Below are 23,163 nucleotides of genomic sequence, written 5' to 3' on the forward strand. Positions count from 1 at the left end.
TTTGGGAACCACTGCACTAACCTGTCGCTCTTTAAATTCTTTGTACAAATCGTGATGTTTTCCGGCAAGATGCTTTTGACTCCCTTCGCTTGCATTATTTTGTAACATCTTTTGCAGGCGGGTTTTGTGGTGTCCGTAGGCTTGCCCTGGCTGTCGGCAATGTAAGCAAAATAATGCCATATTTCGCTTCGTGCATCTGCTTTCGCAACAATTTGTGGACGGTCTGCAAGAGCACCTGTATTTGCAACCATACCTCTCGTTTCGTCACCATAAAAGCCGTTGCGCAGTTGAGAGGAATAAACGCGCTCAATGTGCCTTAGAAGCACGCTGCACGCACACTGAATCGTGACGTATAAAGGGAGTGCCTGAGGAAGCAGTCAACATCTTCTCGTCTTTTCTGGACTGTCTTGTTCGTGGCATTATTTCACTAACTCCGGTAGGAAATTTCTCCTTTTATGTCTGCAAACGTCCAGGAGAATGTGTTCATCCGTTTCCCAGGGGTTTGACACGTGATGTACACGTTTCTGCCGTTTTTCTGTCTGAGAAAAGCGAACGCATAGATGACGCTTGAGGGCGGTTAAGAAAGGGACCGTGCGCGGACGGCTCGACGAACGGTTTCTTTCTGTCCATGAATGTTGCAGCTCCCATAGACTTTCCATTTGGATCTGAGCCAGACAGACGGGAGGAGGAAGAAGCGAGAGTGAGATGGGTGATCATTTGTAAACACCGTTGCGTTTATAATCGATCCCCCAGCTATTTTAAGGGCGATTTATATCTACCCTCTTCTCTTCTTATTCTTTCACCTCCAATTTTTATATATATATATATATATGTATATGTATGTGTGTGTGTGAATATATACATATATAGGATGTATGTATTTATATGCATGTGTATATATATTTTTAGCATGCTCAGATACTTCTTATGATCAGACTGATGGCTGGGCCCATAGTAATTATTTTTGTTGGCCCGCTTTCTTGGTTTGATAATGAGAGGATCTTTTAGGCATAAAAGGACCCTAGATTCTCTCCTTTTTTATGTAAAAAAAAAAAAAAAAAGAGTATTGGGATCTTCTGTCTTTTAGCCGCAGGAATATGAGATGGGTCTATTTTATGTCTTTAAAATAAGACTTTGTTTTCCTGTATAGTTTTTCTGAGCATGTAGTTTATCAGGAGGCTGGCCCATCTTGACCTGAGGCGCCTCCTCTTTTCAGGGAAGTTGCAGAGACGGCTGGACTCGAGGAAGAAATAGCAGGTTTGAGGAGGTGATTGATCACGTACACCATTAGCGTCTGTGATCGATTCCCTCTCGTTCATTTTCTCCTCATATTTGAAGGTTTCAAAATGAAGCCCAAGCTTTGCTTGGCCCAGTAGGCCTTAGCTAGCGGCTAGGCTAGAGCTAGGTTTAGGTGTTTGTTTGTTACATCACCCTTATTATTACTATCCCTGTGAGGTTGTATAGTTCCTAGTTCTGGCCTGTTAACGCCTGTTTCTGTGATAGCAGGCTGTGTTTAGCCTCTATCTATGAACGTGGTGTTTTGTTGTACTCCCCGGTTAGGGTGTGTGTTTCACTGAGTGCATCACCTGTTGGATTGCACACTCAGGTTGAGTGTAGAGAGTCTTATTCTGGTTAGAATAGCTATCTCTGTTAGCTCCCAGTCGATCATGACCACAGCAGCTGTCTTGCATTTGCTGTTAGATTGTTGGCTCTTTGTTGTAGCCTCTCTCTTATCACAGCTTGTTTTGGGTGCTGTTGGTTATGATCATGAGTTTGCTCATGTTTTTTTTTAGCTCTGCCTCAGGCTTTTGCTCACGTTGTCTGGGGTGATAGGCCTGTTCTGCCTTCCTTAGACCGTGATAGCATATATATATATGTGTACTGAGGTACATTGCCTGTTGGAATGTGTAGGCTTAAGCTCAGACTGTGTAGCTAGTTCCCCACAGTTATCTTGTAGGTTCTAGAGCTGGTCCCCTTGAGCTTGGTCCCTGTTATGTCCACTGGCTGACGCCACATGGTGGTAAAAGTAGTAGGCCTTACCAGGCCTCCTTTTGTACCCTCTGTGTTGGCCCAGCTGGGCTGGTTATGTCTAGACTCATTCCATGGTTTAGTCATGTTTTGACTCTTGCCGCCTTCGGCCGTGCCCACCTCGGTACGAATAGGCCCTAGGTTGGGCCTTTCGTTGAGTTCTGTGGCGTAGTGTGTACTGCAAATACCTGAGGGTTTCCCAAGTACCTGGCCTGAGGGCTGGCCCTAGTCATGAAGCTACCACTGGTTGATGCCATGTGTTCATAGAAGTTGTAGGCCCCCATCAGGGCCTCCTTTCTGTCTGCATGTTGGCACAGCTTTGTGTGGGTTTCTATGTGACTCGTCACCATGGATGGTTCATGATGCCACTAGCTGACGCCGTGTGTATACGGGTTGTAGGCCTTCGCAGGCCTCATATGTGTCACGCTGGAGTTTGGCTTTGTACTCCTCTCACTTAGAGAGTAAAAGGTGCTTTTACTGAGTACATCTCTGAAGTGGCTTGCCTCTTTGGTCTGGTTTTATGCATTTGCTGCCTTGAGCATTTGCTGCCTTGAGCTTGGTTTCCTCTGTCTAGCCTGAACCTCGATAATACTGCCACGAGCTGATGCCACGTGTCTGCTGAGGTTATAGGCCCATGGGCCTTCTTTAGCGCGTGTTGGCGTACGTTGTACTCCTCTTGCTTAAAGAGTAAAAGGGTGCTTTTACCGAGTACACTGCTCGTTGGATTGTGTTGGATGGGCTGTTTTGTGGGCACTCACAGCTACCTAATCACTTGGTTGGTCATGCGCTCAGCATGCTATATTTTCAGTTATTTGGCCTTATGGGCCATCCTGAATACCACCTTGTGTGTTGGGTTCACGTTGTGATGTTAGTTCATTGTAAGAATTCTTAGCTATGTTGTAGGCCCCTTTTTTGGTTGACCTCCATGGTTATGTGCCTACAGTATGGTCTCTCTGTTAGGTTGAGCTTCGTTCTTCCCTTTGGGTTGATTGTGTAATTGTGCTTAGCTCCCTAAGCTGGTCATTGGTTGTAGACTTCTGTGAAGTCTCCCATTCAGACTGGCCCCAGGCTGGCCGGGGCTCGGGCTGGCTAATGACCTCCCGTTGTAGTCGGTCTGTCTAGCCTGAACCTCGATAACACTGCCACGAGCTGATGCCACGTGTCTGCTGAGGTTATAGGCCCATGGGCCTTCTTTAGCGCGTGTTGGCGTAGTTGTACTCCTCTTGCTTAACCGCCTGAGGTCTGATCACGCGCCGGCGCGTTTTGCAGGTTTTTTCACATTGCAGCAAAACAGACTTAAAATACTCAGTCATTTTTTTGTCATAGAGACATAAGTAATATATCAATTGAAACTATAGAATATCTTCTTTTATTAAACAAAGTTTAACCCTTAACCCTCCCCTAGATGGAGCCAATGAAAAAAATATATTTTTTAAAATTCTTATTATTGAACATATAAAAAATGACCTCAAGCTATTTTTTTTCCAAATTTATATTTTTATCTTGAAGATATCAAACTCTACCGTATGGTTGAGATGTCAGTCTATGGTAAATCTTTATTCAAATTCAGACTACTATTTAATGTTTTTTTTTTTTTTTTTTTTTTTTTAAATAATAACATGTTTAACTTTGATTGTAAGTCATAGATACATTTAATAACTTTAAGGGTCCACATAAAATAAAAATTGCATTCAAAAAGTCTACATAGAAATAATACATACTTGATTGATATGCATATGCTATATTGTGTTCAATATAATAGCCAGGCCATTTGTGATTTTAAATCTTTTTTATTATTATTATTATAATTCAGGAACAATGATTTAATTTATTCTTTTTCAAAAAATTCATCAACATTTCATAAATTTGACAATGTATTGTCAATATTTTGTCCAACTATGAAGAAAAACAAGAACGCTCCCAAAATTCCACTTCTATCTTGACACTTTTTGATCATTCAATTTTCATTGTCCAGCTATGAACAGAAACAAGGACATTCGAAATTTTCTTCACTTCTTCGCTTTTTTGGTTTTCAATCATTCAATTTTCATTGTCCAGCTATGAACAGAAACAAGGACATTCGAAATTTTCTTCACTTCTTCGCTTTTTTGGTTTTCAATCATTCAATTTTCATTGTCCAGCTATGAACAGAAACAAGGACATTCAAAATTTTCTTCACTTCTATCACTTTTTGTTCATTCAACTTTCATTTAATGTGAAATGCTAAATAACATTGCTGAGCTGTGTTCAAACACAAGAATACCCCACATTTCCCACACTTCCATCTTGATACGCCTTTTGTGCAAAACCTGCATCTGCCACGCTGTGGACCACAGGTAGGCCAGTGGGATGCGTTGTCAAAGCGGACATCTGCTACAGGTGTTGCATCTCTTTTGCGCTTCCGCTGATTTGTGGGCCACAGTTATTCTGAACCTCTTGAGTGGCATTGGTTTTTCCTTCAAAGCACTGCATTCTTGTTTGTAGAGAAGCCAGGCATTACAAATGGATACATCCAACACATAGCCAAAAAGAGGTAGGTACCAGCGTTTTGACTTGGTAGGGGTTTTGTATAGGTGGACGAGCATGTCTGATAAATCAATTCCACCCATGTGCTCATTGTATGCCTTTATTATGGCAGGGCAGGTGACAGCAATCCTCTTTGCTGTACCGCTGGACAAAACCAACAGGCTCCACTCCACAAGCATTGCTAAGAAGTGTGACACACTTGTTGTCATACCACTTAACAGCAATAACTCCTTCTGATGACCGATAGTCATAGGCCCCCCTTCCTTCTTTGGACAGTTCCTTGTCCGTTTTCAGACGGTCAGCAGCTCCTGCTGTACGATTTTCCTGAACTGTACCCAAGCACCGTATATTTTTATTGTTTCAGCTAGGGTCTGGACAAGTTTTGCACTTGTAAAAAAGTTGTCACAAAAGACAACTGTGGACTCGGGGCATTGAACAGTTCTGCAGAGTGTTGTGACTACTTTTTCTCCCATGAGCTTGACCTTGTCTTCTTCTGATTGTGGGATGTTGAAAAAGGTGTTTTTCCCTTGGTAAAGTATAAAGTCATGAATGATTCCTGTGGAGCTAGCACGACAGAAGAGCTTGAAGGCCCATTTATCAGGCTTATTTGAGATGTACTGGCAGAGATTACCAGCTCTTGTCCCTTTGTAGTGTACCATGACTTCATCTACACTCTGCTTACAGCTGGCTGGAAGGCGAAGGCACTGTTGGCGTAGCATATCAAATATAGGTCGAACTTTGTAGAATCTGTCCTGAGTTTCCCTGGCTACTGTTATCAGCAAAATGAATGAATCTGCGCAGGGCCATATATCTCTGTCTGCTCGTGATTTCTGCAATCAGGTCAAATCGGCTCTGTGAATGCCAATAATCATCCAATGATGGGAACTGATATACTCCCATGTAGAGCAGTATGGCAAGAAACTCTTGGATCTCATTTGGATTTGTCTGAATGGGATAACCATGCACTTGAGTAGAGTAAATATTGTTTTGCTCACTTATATAATTCACCATTTCATCAGTAAAAAGCCTGCTGAAGTAAGTGAAAGGAGAACCAAGCTCACTGATTTCTGGGGGAGCAATGTCAGGGGTGGTGAATAGTGCAATGTCCACCTTCTTCCATAGTTTATGACTACTGGAGGTGCTGGTCTGAGTATTTGGATTCTGATCTGAGACATACATGAGCTGTGTTTTACCTCCTGTTTTCCTGTGACTACTAACAATATCTGTGTCACTACCCTCTAGCATCTGTATATCTTCTGGTTCAGTGTCATCATCAGTGCAACCTGCATTCCCTGGAACATAATCAGGATCCTCAACATTATCATCTTCACTGTCCTCTATTTCTGACTCCTCTGGATGAATAGGAATCACAGCTTTGCTTTTTCCTTTGCCATAGAACAGTTTAGTGTCCATCTTTCCTTTCCACTACAATAAGAAAAAAACTACATTAATATATGTGCATATGTTCATTTCTGAGTAATAATTATCAGCTTATATTTAAAATTCCATGAATCATTTCAATTGTGTCTAATTGAGGAAAAAATAAATCATATTTCCCCCTCTGATCACATTTTAGCTTATACTATCATCTGTATATTTTTTTTTTTCCCTTTACAGACATATCAACCGTACGGTCACGCATGATTTTGGATAATTATGGCAAATCAATATTTCTGCATTTCTCATATATTTTGACATATTTCTGTTGTTTACCCTCTACTCTGTTCATAACAACATTTTGTTTTGACCCCTACTTACTAGATTGCTTGTTTGACCCTATTATCTGATGACAGACCAGCACCATTCATCCTTTTGTGTGACTGACTGAAGTTTGTAAACTGCTGCAGTCACATGACAACTGGAAAGCCCCATCCCCACATGGCACCAGCAGACACTGGGGTGGGGCAGTAGAGCTGTGGAAAGACTGATCTCTCATCTCCTCCTTTTGACAGATTTATTCCCTATCAAATTAAGGTCTACCGTACGGTGGAGAAGTCAGTTAAAGGGTTTTAATCTGATAGTTCTCAGAAAATTAACTGTAACTTAGTGAATACTAATCACAAAAAAATTAGACTTATGTCTAAAGAAACGTTGAAATGTAAGGTTTTAAATCATGTAAGTCAAATCGAAAACAAACCTTCTGTGTTTATGTAATCTGTATGAAAAGTGAGCCATGTCAGAAGTCTGTGATTCAGCTCATTATCCGCTAATGCGGCCATGCCCACGGAGCCAGCGCTATTCAGACGCAAATTCTGAGGCAATACATGCATACATCGTCTCAATCGTGTATTTATTGTCTTAAAAAGTGTTTATCTGGATGTAAAAGCCATGGTTAGTGACCTCTGGACGACATGCCGTTAGTTCCTGAAATGTTCTCTTCTCTCTGTGCACATTTGTGGACTAAATTAGGGATGGGCTGATCGATCCTAAAGTATCGATACTTTCGATACTGGCATTGTATCAAATAGATCGATTCTCAAATAGAAGTATTGATCCTATCTTTTTTTTTTTTTTTTTTTTGGTGATTTTGGGATATTTTAATAATAGTAGTACACCGTATATTATTGCAATATTTACTTAAATAGGAACGGCAATGGGAACTACATCTTCTTCCGCTGTATCACCGCTTGTCGAGACAGTGTTCGCTCACGCTCACTCTGTCAAAGACAAGCAAGCACGCACAGCGCAAGATTGTAAAAGGCGTTGAGTGCATGGCTGCGGTCATGAATGATAAAAAACAAAGCATCATCTGGAGTTATTACACTCCACTCAACAGTGATGAAGCTTCGTGTGATGTTTGTAAAAAAAAAAAAAAAATGCCGCTGTGGCAATACCACCAATATGATAAAACATCTAAAAGTAAAACACCCCAAAGAGCACGACGAAGTACAGCTGAGGTAACAGAGACAAGACCCCCATCTTCTGGCTTGAGGCAGAGCTATTTAGCAGAATCCTTTCAGAGAGGCGGGCATTATCCAGGTACCAACCAAGTGCAAGTGGTGATTAGGTTATTTGAATACAAAAAGTCGAACCGCATTTATTTATATACTTTATACAATACAAATTATTTCAGATATGAAGATATTGCAGTAGCCTAATTCATGGTGAGCAGAATATTACACTGCATATGAGTATAAAGATTTAAACTGGACATTTTAGTTTAAACTAGGATTTTGATTCAAATATTTTATACATTTTTTAGCCTATATCTATTTCTGTTTTCTAGTATCTGGTGGATATTCTTGATTCAATAATCTATATATTATTTATATAATTTAAAACTTGTTTATTAAATAAATTAAATAGTTTAAGTGTCAAGTTAGAGCTGGGAGAGATTTACTATCGTTATAAATTCTTACTGCCTGTAACACAGCTTTAAGAACTTCTATTTATAAATTTTATATTTCATAGATGACTCTCAGAGAGCATCAGCAATTACAAGAAGCATAGGAGAGATGATTGTGAGGGACCTCCAGCCAATCTCAGTGGTAGAAGACAGAGGATTTATTGCACTTGTCAAGACTCTTGATCCACGCTACCAAATCCCTAGCCGGAAAAAGCTGATTGAGAGTACAATAAACAACATGTATGAAGAATGTAAAGCCAAAGTAATGGCAGCATTACAAAATGAAGACCATGTGATACTCACAACAGATATGTGGACCTCAAGGTCCACAGAGGCATATCTAACTGTGTCCTGTCATTTTATTAACAACTGGCAAATGCAGGAATTTGTTTTAGAAACCAGCCATTTCAGTGCACAGCATACAGCTGACAATATTAGTGCAGAGCTGAAAAGAATAGCTGAAGAATGGGGCATAACTCAGAAGGTACTTGCAGTTGTCACAGACAACGGTGCGAATATGGTTTCTGCAGTGCATAAGGCTGGTTGGAAGCATTACCCATGTTTTGCCCATACATTAAACTTGGTGGTCAAAGATGCAATAAAAGCATCTCCTGAGATCTTTCACCTGCTGGAAAAATGCAGAAATATTGTATCATTTTTCCACCACAGCACAAAAACCACAGAGAAGCTTGAACAGATCCAAAAGCAGCTGAAGTTGACAGAACATAAACTTATAATTTCTGTTGAAACCAGGTGGAATTCTGCTTTCTATATGTTAGAGAGGCTAGATGAACAAAAGGAAGCAGTTACAACAGCCCTCTGTCTACTTGGAAAGAGTGACCTGTGCTTTACAAATGAAGAGCAGGCTATTATCCACCTGACCATTGAGGCCTTGAAACCTTTTGAGGAGGCAACACGTGAAGTATCAGGGGAAAAACACATTTCTATTTCAAAGGTCATTCCCCTAATATCACTGCTTCTTAGAGCAACTGCTGCCAGTGAGCGTCAAGGTTGCTCTTTTGCCACAGAACTGGCACAGCAATGTCAGCGCAGATTCTTTGGGGTTGAAACCATACACAGCCTCGCTGCCAGCACCTTTCTTGACATGAGGTTTAAGCGCCTGGCATTTCGTGACAAAGATCATGTAGAAGCAGTGAAAAAGAGACTCCTATCTGAAATGCAGGATGTCCACTTGGCCACATATGAGTTAGCTGCTGCACCACTAGAAGCTACCTCAACATCTGTCCTAAGGTCTGTGTCAGTACCTACAGCAAGCTGTGCCTCATCAGTGACTCCTCCAGTGGCCCCACGTACTACATCAGCTACATCTAAAGGAGGCATATGGGAGGATTTTGACATCCAGGTTATATCAGCACAACAACAACAGTCGGGAAGCAGTGATTCTATAATTGAAATGCGTCGCTATGCTGAGGAGAAAGTAGTTCCCCGAAACCAACTAGTGGTGGATTTCTCCACCACTAGTTTGGTGGAGAAATCATGAGCAAACCTTCCCAACTCTCAGCAAACTAGCAAAAAAATATCTTGGATCACTACATCATCTGTTCCATCTGAGAGAATTTTCTCCAAGGCAGGGGAGTTGACAAAGAAAAAACAGGCTAAAGGGGAAAAATGTCAACATTCTCTTGTTCCTTAACAAAAACTTGTAAACCAGTTTTCATGGTTTTTCATGGCTTACACAGGCTTGTATATCAGTATGCACAAATGAAGACTGTGACTTGAATGTAAGATTCAACCTGAAGTTCAGCTGATTTGACATTTAAATAATTTGAAGTGTTTGTAGCCTCACAGACATCCCTGGTTTGATTTTCAGTGCATTCCAGTCCATTGACTGTTGTTAGTTTTTATTATTATCATTATTATTATTATTATTATTATTATTATTATTATTATTATTATTATTTGTTTTTATTTTTATTTTTTTATTTTGAAAAAAAGTTTGTGAGATGTTACTTTTTTTTGTTATATTGCCTACAGTGATATATTTGTTCATTTAATTAATAATGTTTAGTATTTTTTAATAAATGTAAAAAAAGAATCATATCCATTGCAGTTTATTTAATATTAATAATGATGGCTATCAAAAAACAATATAAAAACACTCACATGAAAATATTTCATTGGAGTATCGGTATCGGTATCGATATTGATATCGACGATACTTGTCTTGAAAGTACTTGGTATCGGATCGGAAAGAAAATAATTGGTATCGCCCATCCCTAGACTAAATGTGCACAGAGCGCCCTCCGGCTGCAAGTATGAATTGAAAACACCATTCCTGAAATGTCCTTTTCTTCTATAGAATAATTTGTGGACTAAAGGTGCACAGAGCGCCCTCCGGCTGCAAGTATGAATTGAAAACACCAGCGCTCATAGTGATGACAATGAATATTAAATAAATATAACTCCTCTGTATAGAAAATTGACATACACATATGAGAATCCAATATTTCTCCAAATGTGCATGCTTTTAAACTAAAAACCTATATTCAGACTCTTTGCATCACAGAAATACATTATATTTTAAAGTATATAATATAAAACCATTATTTTATGTTGTAATAATATTTTTCTGTATGTTTCATATACACCATGATGAGCTTGAGACATGATCACAGCCTACCTTTTTTCACAGCCTACCTGACTGAAAGGCCTCATTATTATGCAGCACCATTAGAGGTTCTTTATGCGAATCTTTTGTCTTCTTTATCAAGTACAATTAAGTACTGGTGACTCAAAAGCATTAGTTGTGGTAACTTATTATTAGTGTTCACTTTACTAGTAAATTTAAGGAAACCGATTGCCTCACATTTTTAAGTAAGCTAAACTAACAAAAACGAGTAAAGCAAAAAATGAACTATGTTGTCAAAATATTAATTTTATTGTAACAGTGTCCAAAATGAAGCATTTTTAAAACAAAAAGGGTTGATGGTGAGTAATTAAAAACCAACAAGTCAACCCAACAATAAAACATTTGTGTTACTGCAAACACACAGATGACCGATTAAAACAGACATTTTTGTTGTCGGTATAGGGATTTCACGAGTTCACATATCCATATAATTAAATGGAGTAAGGTTTGCGTATTTGGCGTGCTGTCCGGGGAGAGGGCTCCGAGCTCGGAATTTTGGCCCGAACCCAGAGTACTCCCCCCGGTGTGGTAAAAGTAGATAGAACTATAAGTGAGGAGATGGGGTGGAGGAGGGATGCTGATAAACTCTCAGATGAACAGAAGTCAGTCTGCTGAATTTATACCTTTTGACATTGGTTGAGTTGATTAACTGAATGCTCTCCACCTGTGCTAATTAGGTTAATTATCTGAACTTGCTCCTCCCGAATTTTGTTAATAAAACATCATTTCACGAGTTCACATATCCATATAATTAAATGGAGTAAGGTTTGTAAGGGGGGGGGGGATGGGTCCGGGGGGATGGGTCCGTGCTGCCTCTGACAGGATCGTGCATCGCCAGGTAGACGGGCCCTACCAACCAATTGACGGGGAGCGCGTGATTTGGAGCGGCCGATCGGGAGGGCTCTGGTTACGTCTGACAGGAGACCAATGCTCAGTGTCAAACGGGTGAGCCCTACCAACCGAAAGACGAGGGGCGACGTGGTTTAAGAATGACCAGCCAACAGGGGCCCATTCAGCCTCAGCCGGGAGCGGCCCCCGGCAACAGGTGAGTGGGTTCCATTGGCTGATGCCGGGATGAAAGAAATTGGAATGCCTGGCCAGGAGAGCTCTCGCAGCATCCGATGGGAGACCAAGGCTCCAGGAGACCAATGCTCATGGCATCGGATGGGTAAACCTCGCTAGCACACAGGCAGAAAGTAAAGAGCAGAGGCTCGACCGGGAGGCTCTCGCGGCGTCCGACGGGAGACCAAGGCTCCAGGAGACCAATGCTCAAGGCCTCGGACGGGTAAGCCTCGCCGGACAAGAAAAGCAGCACGGACCAGGAGGCTCTCGCGGCATCAAATGGGAGACCAAGGCTCATGACATCAGATGGGTAAGCCTCGCTGGTAGACGGGCAGAAAGTAAAGCACAGAAGAACGACCGGGAGGCTCTTGCAGCATCCGACGGGAGACCAAGGCTCCCGGAGACCAATGCTCAAGGCCTCGGATGGGTAAGTCTCGCCGGACGAGGAAGGAAGCACTGACCGGGAGGCTCTCGCGGCATCAGATGGGAGACGAAGGCTCCAGAAAAGCAATGCTTGTGGCATCAGACGGGTAAACCTCGCCGGACAGAGAAGGATAGCATGATGGAAGCTGACAGGGAGGGCTCTCGCTGCATCCGACGGGAGATCAAGACTCACTGTGTCGGACGGGTAAGCCTCACTGGATGGAAAAAGTTAAAAAGATGGAAACTGACCGGGAGGGCTCTCGCTGCATCCAACAGGAGATCAATACTCGTGGCATCGGATGGGTAAGCCTCGCCGGTCAAAGAAGGAGAAAAGATGGAAACTGACCAGGAGGGCTCTCGTTGCATCCGACGGGAGATCAAGACTCACAGTGTCAGATGGGTAAGCCTCACTGGATGGAAAAAGTTAAAAAGATGATTGGGAGGGCTCTCGCTGCATCTGACGGGAGATCAATACTCATGGCATAGGACAGGTAAGGCTCGTCGGACAAAGGAGAAAAGATGGAAAATGACCGGGAGGGCTCTCGCAGCATCCGATGGGAAATCCAGACTCGCAGCATCGGATGGGTAAGCCTCACTGGACGGAAAAAGTTAGAAAGATGGAAACTGACCGGGAGGGCTCTCGTTGCATCCGACGGGAGATCAAGACTCACTGTGTCGGATGGGTAAGCCTTGTCAGCGGTGGAGAGACTTTTTATTTTTTTTTTTGCTATAGAATTGGGAGTGGAGGGGACATCGTTGCAGCTGCAGTGGAAAGATCAGCCAGACGAACTGAGCTCCTGCGATAGCATGGAGATAACGTTGCTGCGCCGTGAAGGCAAGGTTTGCCAGGGAAGGAGCTCCTGCGGGAGCGGCAATGTAAGAACAGAGTGGGCTCCTGCGCAATCAGGTGAGAAGACGCTGCTGCACCGAGACCATTTTAGTGGATTGATGGTGTTAATTGAGGTGGATATGGTGAGCTTGTAGGATTTAGCGAGAGAACAAGCTGAAGCTGAAGAATTTGGCTGGTAAGGGTTTGCGGAGCTTCTTTAACATGGAAGCGATTGGATTAGATAGGATATAGATCTTTAAAACCTCTGATGGCCAGCGACTAGAGTGTTTGACTCTGATGCTCAGAGAGGCCTTTTGGGGCAGCTGTGGTTCCTTGCTGCTGTTGCTTCTGGCTTGCTTAGTTGTGGACACTTGATATTCAACAATGTTTTGATCTGCCTTCATTGTCTTCACTGCACACCATTGTATGCAAACTGAACTGTCCTGGATGATGACATCACTTTTCATCCAGAGCTGTTGTATAGATAAATTAACTATGAATAAGTAGTTTTATGATGGAATGAATCAATACTGGACTTACTTAAGCTGCACAATGGCACCATTTTCTTCTAGAGCTGCTGTGCAGCCAAAATTATATTGCTTTCACTGTAAAGCTGCCCCGACACAGCCTGCATGTAAAAAGCTCTTCAAAACTGACTTGATTTGGTTGCTGTCCTGTGCGTAACAAATATTTGGAAAAGTGAATAGGTTGGGTCAGGGTCTACCTTTGGAGCCAGCGGCCTGAATTTCAGATCAAATCTGTGCTCTGATCTTGCTGGCGACCTTCATAAAGCAAACAAAACAAGATGACTGTAAAAACAATTTAATAAAATGACACATAATACCGACATTTCATATTAGGGTTGCAGAGTGTATCGGTACTACAGTAGTATTGCGATACTAAAGCTTCAAAATACTGGCAATGCCATTGTATTGGTAGTAAGTCGGTACGGTAATACCATAAGGAATGTAGTATGAGTGGCAGGTACACTTCGTTTGAACGCGCATGCCTGCAAAATCTTTAAATTGAGACTGCCATTGCTTGTCTACTGTGTCCAGTGTGGTAAATGTTGTGTAGCGCCTTATTGTTCCCCAATCTTGCAATAAGATAAAGTTGCACCTTTTTAAGATAAAGTTTCACTTCTGGAACAGGTGTAATTATTTATAAAAACATCTTTGCTAAGACGATTCAGACAAATGCAATTCCATTCATCAATATAGCAGCTTTGCACTCGTTATTTTTATTTATTTACTTTTTATTATTATTTATATATATATATATATATATATATATATATAAACATTGTATTAAGTTTTAGTACTGCTCTCCAGTCCAGGTTGGAAGTTTCATGCCAGAAAAAAAAAATGCTGCTGATAGTTCGTGATGCGAGCAAGAGCATTGTTTTTGTTTAGTTTCTAAAAGAATCTGTTTTGAACGAGTCAGACGAGTAGCTGACTCACTAAGCGATTCAATATTATTATTATTATTATTATTATTATTATTATTATTATTATTTTTATTTATTTAGTTATTATTATTATTTTATTATAATTGAAGTGCAAATGCATAAATTCCATGTAACTTGAGGCAGCTTCTGCTGAATGTACACTGCTGAATGCGTTTACAATGATTCATTGATTGGTAACAAAAGCCTGTTCTCATTATTAATGAAGCCTTAAGTGAAAAATCTGGTCTGTTTTATACATTTATGAAAATTCGGTCCATTTTGTATACTGCATGTTACCGCGATACATCAGCTATAGTATTATCTAATGGTATAGATAATTGTTAATAGCATTTAACACTTAAAACAGTTGCAGCTGATTGGAAAAATGTTTTTCCATGCATGCTTGAACTGACTACGGTGCATTTACCGCTGACCAGTAGACATCACCAGCGTGTGACGATTCGAGGGAAACCGAATCATTTCTCAAAGCGGTTCAATTGATTCAAAAGCTTTGTTTTTCCCATCACTAGGAGGAACCCTCAACAGTTATTTTCATCAGTTATCTGAGTCTTAACATTAATTATTTTATACAGATACAGTCGTGGAATTTATTTGAATCCATTAGTGAGAATAAATGAGTGTATGAAATTGTCTTACCAGTCTGTGCAGCGTCTCTTTAACGGAAGCTGGGTTTTGAGTTACTTCAAAAACAGAAACAAATCGATTAGAGCTGAAAATTATATAGCGTTATATTTTGTTTATCTCAGGACAGCGTTGACGTTCTTATTAATTCTGCAACTGTGCGTGCGATCTGACTGCACATGATGTCCGAGCTGTTTGTACAGCGCCTTAGATTAGAAACGGCAAATCTAATTAAAACGGTTCAAATTTCAAAACATATTTCTTCCGATCAAAATTGAGTATCCAGATAGCATGAACTGTTCTCGTGATTTAGCGACCAAGCGAAGCAAGTTCAACCAGGGAAAACGAAAAGGATTTGAGCTGTGTTTTTTGCGGTTTTGAGCCAGCGGGGTGGAGAGAAAGCTGGCCGACAATGAATCAGCGGCGCGGCTTGTTGAGAGCCTGTTGCAGCGGCCTGACTGTGGAGGAAGGCCCACTCCTTTGCGGGAAGAGGGCAGCATTGCCCGAGACACGAGCTTGGTGTTTGAGGGGCTTTATTATCCATTTCTTTATGGCCGGAAAGATTGAATGAGTTGGAGATGAGAAAGACGGGGGAAAAGATCGCGGATATGTTGCCCGTGGTAGGCCTCGGCATGCTGGGCCGGTTTGTTTGGGCCAAGACCCGCGAGACAACGCCGAGGGATCGGCGGTGGTGCGGTGTGGAGGATAATCACTTTTTAGGCCAGAAAATTGAGGTAAGATTCCTTTAGGATGAAGAATTTTTTATCGGACAGACGGCGAGAGCTCGATTTTAGACGGAACGTAGGGCGAGGCCTAATGCTGATAAACTCTCAGATGAACAGAAGTCAGTCTGCTGAATTTATACCTTTTGACATTGGTTGAGTTGATTAACTGAATGCTCTCCACCTGTGCTAATTAGGTTAATTATCTGAACTTGCTCCTCCCGAATTTTGTTAATAAAACATCATTTGTCACCCATCAACCTGGATACAACACACAAAATGCAAATATAGACCTAAGACAGTCTTGTTTCAGCTATTACAAACCTATGAAAAACAGTAAAAAAAAAAAGGAAAAAAAAAAGTTGAATTACTGCAGTTTTGGTTTTTGTATCCAGGCTGACAGTTGATTAAATAAAACTCACAAATTACGGTAGAATTGCAGCAATTACGGTTTTGCTTTTTCTAGAATTTGTATCCAGGATGACAGAATTATACACCCAAAGTGTAACAACAGACCTACAACAACAGTCTTGTTTCTGCCATCAGCTCAAATCTGATTAAAACAACAGCCTCTTTTTTAATTTTTTTATAGGGATTTGTTTTAATCAGTCACCCATCAACCTGGATACAACACCCAAAATGCAACAACAGACACAAGACTAAATCTTTCTGTTATAACTAACAAACACATCTTGACTAAAAGTTTTGGTTTTGAATCCAGGTTGGTAGGTGTCTGATTAAAACTACCAAAAAATTCAACAACAGACCTACTGCAACATGGTCTTGTTTCTGCCACCAGAAACACAAAGAACACATCTTGATCAAAACATCCAAGTTATGCAGCAATTACAGTTTCTTTTTTCTAGGATTTATACCCAAGTTGATGGATGACAAAAAAAAAAAAAAAACTCAACATGCAACAGACATACAGTAACAAATCCTTGTTTCTGCAAACACTAAACATTTTAAATAAAACAGATTTGTTTTAATCAGTCACCCATCAACCTGAATAAAACACTCAAAGTGCAAAAACAGACCTACAATAACATGGTCTTTTTCTGCCATCAGAAGCTTAAAACAAAAATGGATTAAAACATCAAGGTTTTTAAAATTCGGATATTGAGATTTTTAATCAGTCACCCATCAATCTGGATACAACAACCAAAGGCAACAATAGACCTAAGACAGTCTTGTTTCTGCTATTAAAAACATATTGAACAAATTCTTTACTACAAAGCTTTTAGTGACTGGAGTTTTGATTTTTTAGTGATTGCAGTTTTGGCTTGAGAGATTTGTGCCCCAGGGAAAGAAAAACCCTTTGAATGAACTCAAAAGTGTTTTTAAGCTGTGAAGGGTACTCCATATTTAAAGCATAGATCAGCCCAAAAACAAAACACATGGCATGTGGAACATTCTCAATTCCATCCATTGCTATAACACCCTCCAAAATTATTGCTGTATCAGTGACCTCCAATGGCAAAACATGTGGAGACATCGGGCTGTCCTCTGGCACCACAGTGAGAATTCCTATCGATACTTGAGGTGCAACGATATCAATGTTCTATAAGAAAGAAAGAAAAGTGATATTAATATACATTCTTATATTGCAAACGCAAACAAGTGCATGTTCCTTGTAAAAATTTAAACTGCTTAAGGTGATGATACACGGGGCAACTTTTTGAGCAATGTTGCCGGGCAATGTTGCCGAGCAACGTTGCTTGGGCACTTTCCCACTGAGAATGAGCAACAAAATATATATCTGGATACGTTAGATTGGTCGTGGGCAATTTTTTGAGATCCTCCAATCAGAATGTTAGCAGCCGATCACGTGGCCGGTTCGGAGATTTCAGAAAAAATTCAAACAAGATGGCGGCCCCTCAGCGGCAGTGAAGCGGAGAAAAGGAGTGTGAACTTTTATCTTTTTACGCTAGTAAGTGTGTATGCTGTAATAAAGCTATTGAATGATTTCAGTTAAATACTAAAAAGACGGGATATTTCAACGTCTGTAGTAGCGTAGGCTGTAGGGCGTTTGACATTTGAATAGCTTTTGATGCGATCGACGCGGGTTCGAATCCGCCTTTTGCCGAACTCGCTCTTCTCCCTTTTCCTGTCACAAATCAGATCGGAAAGGCATTTATTTTTAATAAAAATGAAGAAAATATTTGAAAAGTTAAAATAAAGTGCCTAACAAGTGTTTATAATAAAGTATTTATTGAGTTGGCAATAGATTTGCTCCTCTCTGATTAGTTGCTGCCAACTGTCTGTTGCCCTAATTAGTTGCCCTGTGTCTCATCAGGTTGCCTGTTGACGGCAACATTGCCCAGCAACATTGCTCAAAAAGTTGCCCCGTGTATCATCACCTTTAAGGTACTGTTACTAGTTCTTGAAGCAACTAGTAAATTTATTACCTGGCTTCAGTGGGAATTGTCAGTGATAATTTGGACTTTTTCAGCAAAAGCATCGAAACAGCAGTATCTTTTAGGTAAAACAGTTACATCCATCCCATGATCGGTTTGGTTTCAAACATTCCTCAAATATCTTCCTTCGTGTTCATCAGAAAGAAATTTATACAGGTTTGTAACAAAATGAGATCTTTTCCCTATTCTTTTAATGTTTAACTTATTTAACGCTAATTATTGGTCATCGAAAGGCATTTGTTTTTGTTACTGCTGAAACTGTCTATACCAGCAGTGAGGCGATAGGGTGGAGAAGGGATGCTGCTAAAACTGTCACGGGACATAAACTGCTTGATTGTTCTGTTTAAGTAGTCAAGAGTAATGTACTTTTTGTTGATCAAATCATTAAGACACACTGCCATTTCAACGGGTATGACACCCTCTAAAAGATCATGCATGAGGTCAGGTGGAAAGCCGCCGACAGGGTGAAAATAGTCTAGCTCTCTGAAGACACAACTACCTTTCACACCATACTGTTTAACCAAACTCTGATCTTTTAAAACTTCATCAACTTGCCTGTCGTGATTTAGCTTGGTCCTGGATTCAAATGCTCCTGTCCGTACCTCTCTTTGTTGGATTTCGCTCTTCTTCACGTGATTTCAGTTTTTTTTTTTTTTTTTTTTTTTTTTTTTTACCTCGTAAAAAACATCAGTTCACGCTGCATTTGCCACAGATTCAGACTCTCCTTATGGTTTATCCCTATCAATTCAATTTTCAATTTAACCAAATTCTATTTAAAAAATTCTCCCCCCGAATTTTCCAAGTTTGTCTCTTACCAGAAGCTCCCGTTGCCATCTCGGGTTCTTTTTCTCTTGATTCCAGTGGTCGTCCTCCTGGACCTACACAGCGTCGGTCCCTCGTCCCTGAATCTAAACGGGGTTAGGGCTGACTTGGGTCAGGATTGCAGGTCACCGGTGCTCTCCAGGTCCAGAAGGTCCGTCCAAGGAATCCCACTTCTTGACACCAAAATTGTTTTTTGTTTTTTTTCCCACTTCTTGGCAAAAATTAGTTGACATCAGTAATAAGAGACAAACCTTATGAAAATTCTCTTTATAAAGATTTAATTTCTTGACAGGAAAGAGTCCACAGTCGACACAACCATACAATGTCTGCCCCGAGTGTGAACTGAGGACACAAAGGAACCCACAAACATTTATACCCCCAATGTTTGAGCAACTCTTGTCAGTACTTTTCCATACAGGGTAAAAGTAACAAGCACACACACACACAAATGGCCTACACAAATGGTCCCACTTCTGTCTTAGAACTTATTTAAATTATCTGACACCCTTGGTTCGGGAAAGCTCTCAGTTTGGGTGTAAATTTTTTAACTCCTTATATTCAGATTGTTCTTAAATCTGACAATACTCCAAAACACTATTATTACTACTGCTATAATTAACAATGTCACTATAACAATTGGTTTGCCTAAACAAGTCTTTTTTCATCTTCTTGTTATTCTGGAGCATCTTTCTCTGTTAGCCAGGCTCCATGTCCTACAAAATATAACATAAAATTGAGTTTTCTTTTCAGCTCCCTTTTTGCTATTGATTATTTGGCACCTTCTTTCTATCAACTATTGTCTTTTATTCCTGTTAGTCCAAATTCTCAATACAGTTTTATAGGTTAAGAGATTTTTCCTAATTAGGTATCGAGATCAAATTATCAAATTATAGATAAGAGAAAATCAATTAGGGAAAAAATAGTAGATAGAAGAGACAGATTAACTGCCCGCTCGACCAAATGGTAGAGCACATTTTGAGTCACTATATTTTATTGAGAGGAGTACCTAACTTAACTCAAGCTGATCTCTACCATCTGGTTGAGGTATGTTATGCCAAAAAAAATCTACTAGATGTCAGAGTTCCAGTCAACGGCACTTGTCACAACACTTCCTCTAACATGGATGTCAGAAACAAAGAAATCACTCCTGCCATGTGAACTGTTCTTGGTGAAAATTTGCAAGGTAAGCAATTTTTTTTTTTACATATTACACTGTAAGAGCCCTAACTTTACAAAATGATGTTACTTAGTGCCATGAAAAAACTTTAGTATGTTTATAATAATTTTTCAAAAACATGCTCAACCAAACGGTTGATTTGACACTTAAAGGTAAATGCAGAAAAGCTAAGGTAATGTTTTCAGATCATCCATTTCTGCAGTCAGAATGGACTATTTGCTGAGAAATATAAACTTCTGATCATTATTAGCTTTGAATATGACAGCTATTGTTATTTCTTCATGAATATGCTGAGATAATTTCTTAAATATGTATTTTTTGCCACTTTTGCATATTTTTTGAAGTAAATATAATGAATTCATTGAATTAATGTATGGAAATCATAATTATCAGAGGCAATTACTTATTAAATGACAAATGCTGGTACTTACATTACTAAAATTGTAAGAGATCATCATTTATTTGTTTGTTATTGCTTTCTTTTACAATTACTAGATGGATGTCAACAGTTTCTATGGTACAAGAACATGCACTCTTCGACCCTTGTCCCAGAAAACCCCCGAGATTCTGATGCTGAGCTCAGTGATGTTGATGACCCAATAGAGGATCCGGATTATCACCCTGTCTGAGAAGAGAAATGTTCATATGTCTAAAAAAAAAAGAAAAATCCTGTTGCACTACCACACTTGATGGCGTGTTTCTTGAATCAGAAAAGCCTAAAATGCCATTATATTACTATCTTTTGCTATTTTGTTTTTAGTTTTTGAATGCAGAAAGAATGTAAGTAACTTTTAGTAAATAACTTTTAGTTATTTGTGTTATTTATTGTTGTTTATTGTTAAAAAAAAACAAGAAAACATGTAATCTCCTGTGTTAAAATGAAAATCTTAAATATTTTATGGAATATTTCAATAAATAAACAAGATTCAATATATAAAACTATTTTATTTTGATTATGTTTTAAATAAATTAGTATTATAGTTCATATTTTCTGATTTTCATATTATCTGTATGAATTTATTTATTTTACCTTTAAGTGACATATTAACCATTTGGTAGAGGCCGATATTTTCAAAATTATGGGATGTATTGAAAACAAAAATACAGTGAGTGCGATAACTAGTGACATAATGAGATAAAAAATGCAAACAAAACATTTTTCAAATGCCTTTTTCTTGGTGGGGCAGTTAAAGGGTTAAGTAGACAGATAAAATAAACCACATAGATAAAATAGATGTGCATATTGGATAAGTGTTTGCAATTAATCTTCATGATGAATTTCCTGAGTAACATGCATGTCCACTGGTCACATTTAAGGCAAAATGTACAACTGTTAATTTGTGGAAATGACAAGTGTCTGTGTTTTGGGATTTCTCTTTTTCCTTGACCTTTCTGTTACTGTTTGCTGGCAATTGACCTACTGCTTGTTCAGCTACACTCTTTTTTGTTAATAAAGCCTGCACTTGGATCCACAACTCCACTGTCACGCTCCCATATGCTACCCATACATTGTTAAAAAAAGCATTATTTTTAATTACATCTATTTCTTTCTGCTTCTTTTAAGATGAAGAAAAGACAAGAATGGCACACAACATGATATCAGACACTAGAGAAGAACACAAGGTGAGTGCCTATACATTTTGCTAACAGAACATTTAACTAGTGCTATTAAAGGGGACCTATTATGTAAAATTCACTTTTGCATGGTGTTTGGACATAAATGTGTGTTGGCAGTGTGTGTACACAACCACCCTATAGTGATAAAAATCCACCCACTCCTTTTTTTTAATCCCCATAAATCATAAGCAGTGTCTCAGAACAAGCTGTTTCCAGATGCCTGGCAGTGTGAGGTCACAAAAGCCACAGGCCCCACCCACGAATGTTGACAGAAACTGCTGTTTGAATGTAGAACCGCCCTGAGCGCGTTTACAACAAGTCAGCCATTGCTGCTCTGACGAGAACATCTCCCAAGCTTTTTAGGATGGATTAATCCACATAGCTCTCTCCTTTTACTACCAAAATCTGAGCCGCTGAAGACGAGGTGGATTCATTATGTTTTTGAAGAAAATGCTCCCTCAACTCTACCGAAATTTGTTTATATCTGTATGAATCACTTCACACCGGACTGCTTTGTGAACGAATGTCAATACAAAGGGACAATACAAAACAGAGGTTGTGCTTAAAATTCGTTACTTAAGGATAGATAAGTAAACTGTTCATCATCCAGTTTACAGTCTCCAGAATGATACTGGATACGGCAGTAATGAAGGTGAGAGCACATTATTACAGTTCATCAAGTTATCACTGTAATTAAACTAAAATATACCTTGTCTTTCTCCATGCAGCATATATTTGCAGTTTCTGACATTATTGTGTGTCCTGACTGACTCCTGACACCAGAGAAGGAGCTCTTGAAGCTCCGCCTTCTCAGGCCGAGCACAGCAGCTCATTTACATTTAAAGGGCCCACACTGAAACGGCGTGTTTTTGCTCACTCCCCAACAGTGGCAATTTTAAAATGCTATAAAAAGTTATCTGTGGTGTATTTTGAACTAAAACTTCACATACATACTCTCAGGAGATCAGAGACTTATTTTACATCTTGTAAAAGGGGACATAATAGGTCCCCTTTAACAAAACCAACCATTTTCTAGTATTCATGGTTAACCATGATGAAAAATATGAGTTATAATATGAATAGTTTGGTTCCAAAACACTTTTTAAATTAAAATATATAGTTTCTGCCAAAATCAGTATTGTATCTTGTCAGTATTGATAATTAATTTATAAATTTTACGCATAATGCGGTATCCACCGAATTATTCTGTTATGTTTTCTCCCTTTCTTTTCAAAATTCGACAAACGGCAGTCTCCTTTTTCTGCAGAATGCGATATATCCGCTCAACCAATCACAGCACTCCATTCCACACACTGTAAACAGTAATGGCTGCGCTCTGAATACAGCCGGCATCCTAGATTTCCTTATCTACTTTGTACTTTGTGATCAACAAAAACAGAAAAATGAATAATTTTGACAGCACTGATAAACCTGTGGTGGTTTCTGCGGTGGGGA

General features: G+C 39.6%; 1 protein-coding gene across 1 annotated transcript in view; it reads left to right on the forward strand.

The window, feature by feature from the left end:
* LOC125265431 overlaps positions 1 to 22,207 on the forward strand; it is a 54,505-nt gene extending 32,298 nt beyond the window's left edge. The window contains exon 7 of the mRNA XM_048185650.1: positions 21,656 to 22,207. Within this exon, the coding sequence (XP_048041607.1) occupies positions 21,656 to 21,738 (83 nt within the window). The 3' untranslated portion in view covers positions 21,739 to 22,207. The remainder of the gene's footprint in view (positions 1 to 21,655) is intronic.
* The last annotated feature ends 956 nt before the right edge of the window (positions 22,208 to 23,163 follow it).

Source organism: Megalobrama amblycephala, linkage group LG3 (genome assembly GCF_018812025.1).
Source record: "Megalobrama amblycephala isolate DHTTF-2021 linkage group LG3, ASM1881202v1, whole genome shotgun sequence".
Classification (NCBI taxonomy): Eukaryota; Metazoa; Chordata; class Actinopteri; order Cypriniformes; family Xenocyprididae; genus Megalobrama; species Megalobrama amblycephala.